Raw genomic sequence first — 5,711 nt, 5'->3', positions numbered from 1 at the left:
TCAGTTGAGTTACTTTATTCTGATGATCATTTTTCTTTTTACAAAACCCCATGTTCATACTTTATTTCAGAGCTTTTAAAAGAAACTTAAAAACTAGTTTTAAATGTTGAATCACGAAGTAAAAATAATTAAAACTGTTGTCTTTGTGTAAAAAAGAATGACAATATTATAAAACATTTTATTTGAATTGTGTCAGTGATGTGTTTGAGTGAAAACGTCAGCGGCACATGAAGGGATTTCATTACATTTTTAATGTTGATATTTGATGTAGAAAAAGATGATGCATTTTTTTTTCATAGGTTTATAGATCATTCCCCGTAAGAGACCTGCAGGACGTCACTGTAGCAGCTGCTCTACTGAGAAGATCATAAGTTGTTCTCTGGGACGACAAGGACTTCTCCCTTAACGTCACCCTCCATTACGCTCCACTTGAGAACGTTTGGAGTCAGTCGTAACCAGCCTTTCTCATTGAAGGCTCGGATCTGTCGCTCTGTCAGCACAAAGTCCCACATGTTTACGTCTGAAATCTCACCCACAAAACTCTGTTTCTCATCAAAATCCCCAACAAAAAAGTCTGGATCCTGCCCCAGCAGCACCACGCCACTGGGCCGGACTCTGTGTTTTTTTCTGTACTCTTGCAGCATGCTGCGGCGCCCGTCCACCCAGAACGCGGCCAGGCCCGAGCTGGACTCCCAGGTGAGAGACAGATTTGTGCGGAAGGTGGAGAGTGGTTTAAGGGGGAAGATGGCTCCTGTCTCACTGCTCATGTAGAAGGAGAGTTGACCTTTCTCCTGCCACACGTTCAGCTCTTCAAATTCTCTGGTGCAATAAGCAAAGAGGATGGTCTCACTGTCCTCTGCATCGACCACGTGTGGGTCCACGGAGATCCGCATACACAGAGTGAAAGACTTTGGAGAAAAGCAGCAGGTTTTCACTGAGACGTCCTGAAAAAGTCCTTTCAGAAATGAATGTAACTTGGGGGAGTGCTCAGTGGGAGTGAGTGAGAGAGTGGGAAAGAGAAAATCAGAACTGAAACGCAACTGAGCCGGCTTTCCAAAAGCATTTATAACAATCTTATTAACTCTAGACTTGTGTAATATCTGTGTAATAAATGTTACGTCTCTCTGTAGTCTCACAAGGCCAGACAGGACACTGTAAGGAGAACATCTGGAGACAACTGTGAGAAAAGCTGGGCTTAGCACATGCAGGTACATTAAAGAAAGAAATCTCCAAAGCCTTGTAAAACCCAGTAGGGGGCGCAGCTGTGCTTGTCAGTATGGACCAATGGGTGACAAGCTTGTCGTTAGTTTAAAGTGACGATAAATGATTGGGTGAGAATCCAGCAAATATTAATTATCAGCAGATTTTGCTACACTCCTTCAGCGAATGTTAAAGCTGCACTGGGAGGGTTTGGGGGATTTGGAGACCTCTCTGGTGGAAGCGTGGAACTGCACACAATGGTTAAGGAAAATGTGAATGTGCTTCTTCATCAAGCAGATTGATCTGAGAAAAGGGGAGGAGTCTGATGACTGTGAACGAGCTGGAAGAGTTGCTAACAACTCTCTTTACACAGCCACTGTCCTTATTACATTTCACCAGAAAACAACTTTTTGTTTCACACCAATAACTGTATTCAGTTTACTTCGAGTGTACACTAAATTATACTCTTTTTCACTGTTATAAACACCTACATTTAACTTCGTTCTTGTGAGACATGGAAACTAATTACTGTGACTTTATATTTAATTTTTAAATCACGGTTTTGAAAATGAAATAAATATTTGCTTTATTTTGATGATAATATTTCCCCTTTACAACATCCAGTGTTAGTTTTTTTATAAGTACTTTAACGTAAGAAAATTAACGTCTAAATCACAAAGTAAACTGATCAAAACTGTTGTCTTGTGTAAATTACTTTTCTGCTTCTAAGTCATTCTAAATAAAAGGGAATTGCCAAAAATATTTAAAATTACATTAGACTTTTGAATGATTCATGTTTGAGTGAAAACACCAGTTCAGTTTTAATGTTGTGATGATAGTTTCACACGTGTAACAAAAACAAACAGAAAAAAGGTTTTTGCATTTTCATTTTATTAATTTATTAGATCTTTCCCTCCACATTTTAACAGAGGACGGACGCAGCAGAAACACCAGACGTCACTGTAGCAGCTGCTCTACTGAGAAGATCATAAGTTGCTCTCTGGGACGACAAGGACTTCCCCGTTAACTTCACCCTCCATTTCACTCCACCTGAGAACGTTTGGAATCGGTTCTGACCAGCCTTTCTCATTGAAGGCTCGGATCTGTCGCTCCGTCAGCACAAAGTCCCACATGTTTACATCTGAAATCTCACCCACAAAACTCTGTTTCGCATCAAAATCCCCATAAAAAGTGTCTGGATCCTGCCCCAATATCACCACGCCACCGGGCTGGACTCTGTGTTTTTTTCTGTACTCTTGCAGCATGCTGCGGCGCCCATCCACCCAGAACGTGGCCAGGCCCGAGCTGGACTCCCAGGTGAGACACAGGTTTGTGCGGAAGGTGAAGAGGGGTTTGAGGGGGAAGAAGGCTCCTGTCCCACTGCTCATGTAGAAGGAGAGTTGGCCTTTCTCCTGCCACACGGTCAGCTCGTCAAAGTCTTTGGTGCGATAAGCGAAGAGGATGGTCTCACGGCCCTCTGCATCGACCACGCGTGGGTCCACAGAGATCCGCATACACAGAGTGAAAGCTGATAAACTGAGGGGTTTCAGGGGCACGTGTTTCACATAGGAATAGTATGACACTGGAAAAAAATGTTCTTTCAGAAATGACACACATTTAAATTACACTCAGATCCTTAAACTAGAAAAGAGCATTTTCAGAGGAAATGCAGTGTATTAAACAGTCTATGCATTTTCCAGGTGGTTGCTATGGTATTGTAGGTGGATGAAGGACACTCTACACACTGATATATGAACCCCAGCTGTGAGTGACATTACCAGAGGAAGCAGAGTCCAGCGAGAGGACGACACACAGGAGAAGAGCTGCACACTTCATCCTGTAATCAACACCTCCATCACATTAATCACCTGAGAAGAGCCCAGAGGCAGGAGGTAAAGGAGAAGCAGAGGTGTGGGTACTCATTCTGATCTTCTCTGATTGTCTCTAATGGTCTTTGGTCGTCTCCGATTGTCCCTCTGGCCGTCGTCTTGAATTGTCTTTGCTGAGGCTGTGGGTGATGTTTAAAAGGCTGGAGGATATTTATAAGGAAAGTCAGGGGGTGGTTCCAGTAAGGTCTTGTTTACTGTCCTGAGGTAACTGCTGATCACACTGAGAGATGTATTTACAGTTCAAAGGTTATCTTTAACAATAATTTGTCAGATAAGTCTGAATAAACATCTAGAATCCCATTTCCAAAAAGCTTGGGAAACTGAGCAAAAGGTAAAAAATATGTATGATATCCAAATTAATTAAATGCTATGTTTATTTGAAAATAGAATAAAGACAATATTATCAAATATTGAAACAAAAATTTTATTGTTCTTTCAAAAATATTTGCACATATTTCATTTGATGCCAGCAACACGTTCCAAAAAATGTTTGGACAGGGACCGGCAAAATTATGTCACGCTTGAAAAAATATTATTACTTTAATTTGCAATAATTCAGTGACAGGATTGGGTTTAAAAAGAGTGAAATTGTGAAACAATTCAAGAATAACGCATCTCAACTTAAAAACAGAAAGAACCTGGGGTTTTCATCATGTACAGCACATGACCAGTGTCAGAAATAGTTTCAGAGAATCTTGAGAAACCTCTACATGCAAGAGACACGGCCCAAAACCAGTTTTATCTGGCTGTGGTCTTCTAGCCCTCAGATGGCACTGAATTACAAACAGAAAGGTTTCTGTAGGAAATCACTGCATGGGTCAGGAACACTTCCCAAACCCACTTTCTGTGAACACAGTTCATCACCACCTCCACAAACACAAGCTAAACCTCACAAACACAGAGAAGAACCCAGATATAAACAGGATCCAGAAACACCGCCATCTTCTCTGGGCCGAGCTCATTTCAGACAGACTCAGGAAGTGGAAGTTTCCTTCACAGGGTGTGGGGAAGCACTGTTAATGCTGAAGGATATATACAGGGTTTGGAGTGACACGCTGCCATTCAGACAACATCTTTTTCAGGGAAGGCCTTGTTCATTTCAGTGAGACGAGGCCAGTCCATAATCCGCATGGATCACAGCAGCACGGCTCCTTAGTAAAAGAGTCCGGGAGCTAAACTCGTCCAGACCTGTCCCCCACTGACAACAACTGGGGCTTTATGAAACAAAAACCCTGTAACGGATCAGCTCCAATCCTGTAACAAGCAAGAAGCAGAAAACAGTTCACTTTCAGAAGTACAGCGACTGGTTTCAGTTCTCCATCACTTACAGAGTGCTGTTAAAGAAGAGGCGGTGAACACAGTGGTAAACACATCTCTGCCCCAACATTTTAGGAACATGTTGCTGGCATTAAATTCACTTTGGCAAATACTTTTTCAAAAATCAATAAATTGTCTAAAGAGCACTTGTTTATCTGAATCTGTGTTTAAGGTAAGTTCAGTGGGTTCTCTGGGTAACAGCCTAATACACATACGGACAAGGACAATATGTTAAATCAGACACAGGATGTGACTGGAGCTCCTCTCTCCCCAGTCTCTGTAGAAGCTGAAGTCCAACAGAACATCGTCCTGATTCCCTCAGAGTTCATCACTTCTCCAAACTCCGTATTACATTCTCCTTCCCCAGACCTCGCACAGATCCTCTGCAGAGTGTTTAATCTCTGAGCAGAACGTGATCCTGATCTGCTCCATCTCCAAACTCTGTGAGCAGTGTCTTGCTGTCACTCAGTTTATCCTCAACATACAGGACTCTGTTCAAATCCCCCTTTCCAATCTAGGGATCCTTCGGAAGGCTGTAATGATCTATATTCCTCCTTAAATTCGATAACTCTGCTACTGCAGGAACAACACTCCACATCACTCCACAGGGAAAGGGGTGGGGCCACTCAGACTTCAGTGTTTACAAATCCAGACTCAGGGATTCAGATTCCAAACTTGACTCGCCCAGGGTTAGAATTCTGGTGCCACCTTAAGAGCAGTTCCATTTCTGTACTAGCTGAAGAGTTAAATGAGCCCTTGGAGCAAGGGAACGAGTCCAAACCGATGTCCACTATAATAATAATAATATTTTTTTAAAAATACAAGAATAACGCATCTCAACTTAAAAACAGAAATAACCTGAGGTTTTCATCATGTACAGCACATGACCAGTGTCAGAAATCGTTTCAGAGAATCTTGAGAAACCTCTACATGCAGGAGACATGGCCCAAAACCAGTTTTATCTGGCTGTGGTCTTCTAGCCCTCAGATGGCACTGAATTACAAACAGAAAGGTTTCTGTAGGAAATCACTGCATGGGTCTCCACAGGGCGTGGGGAAGCGCTGTTAATGCTGAAGGTTCTTTTTCTATCTTCGCTTGGTGTTTCACCATGGGAATCGCCTTGGGCGTGACCAACTATGGAAGCTCCAATTGCATCACATCTGTCCATTACAGACAGGTCGACTTGTGACGAGGCTCCACCTCTGCTCCTTAGTCACAGTCGGCCTCCTTGAGAGGGTTATTCACGCTTTCTTCCCGTGAAGTACTACAAGCTCCCTCAGCGCTCTAGGCAAGGCTGTACTCACT

General features: G+C 42.7%; 2 protein-coding genes across 2 annotated transcripts; both read right to left on the bottom strand.

Moving 5' to 3' along the window:
• Window positions 1-365: 365 nt before the first annotated feature.
• On the bottom strand, window positions 366-1,490 carry LOC136708563 (C-reactive protein-like). The gene is made up of 2 exons (XM_066683199.1): window positions 1,428-1,490; window positions 366-908 (listed from the first exon to the last, which is right to left on the bottom strand). Exons 1-2 carry the CDS (start codon window positions 1,488-1,490, stop codon window positions 366-368), a joined length of 606 nt encoding a protein of 201 aa, XP_066539296.1.
• Window positions 1,491-2,081: 591 nt separating this feature from the next.
• LOC136708562 (C-reactive protein-like) lies at window positions 2,082-4,838 on the bottom strand. Its single transcript, XM_066683198.1, has 3 exons — window positions 4,783-4,838; window positions 2,979-3,037; window positions 2,082-2,782 (listed from the first exon to the last, which is right to left on the bottom strand). The coding sequence occupies exons 1-3, from the start codon at window positions 4,836-4,838 to the stop codon at window positions 2,187-2,189; spliced, it is 711 nt and encodes a 236-aa protein (XP_066539295.1). The 3' UTR covers window positions 2,082-2,186.
• Window positions 4,839-5,711: the final 873 nt, after the last annotated feature.

The sequence above is a fragment of the Hoplias malabaricus genome, chromosome 10, assembly GCF_029633855.1.
Source record: "Hoplias malabaricus isolate fHopMal1 chromosome 10, fHopMal1.hap1, whole genome shotgun sequence".
Lineage (NCBI taxonomy): Eukaryota > Metazoa > Chordata > Actinopteri > Characiformes > Erythrinidae > Hoplias > Hoplias malabaricus.
Note: the sequence above shows the minus strand (reverse complement) of the source record. Positions and strands in the feature narration are given on the sequence as shown.

Bases quoted from the DNA above. Each gene is read 5' to 3' on its own strand.
- LOC136708563 (XM_066683199.1), bottom strand. From the start codon at position 1,490: ATGAAGAAGCACATTCACATTTTCCTTAACCATTGTGTGCAGTTCCAC. The intron at 909-1,427 runs GTCTCCAAATCC...TTTTCTCCAAAG, and splicing joins TCCACGCTTCCACCAGAGAG to TCTTTCACTCTGTGTATGCG.
- LOC136708562 (XM_066683198.1), bottom strand. From the start codon at position 4,838: ATGGAGCAGATCAGGATCACGTTCTGCTCAGAGATTAAACACTCTGCA. The intron at 3,038-4,782 runs GTGCGAGGTCTG...TGTTGATTACAG, and splicing joins AAACACTCTGCAGAGGATCT to GATGAAGTGTGCAGCTCTTC. The intron at 2,783-2,978 runs GTAATGTCACTC...ATTTTTTTCCAG, and splicing joins GCTGGACTCTGCTTCCTCTG to TGTCATACTATTCCTATGTG.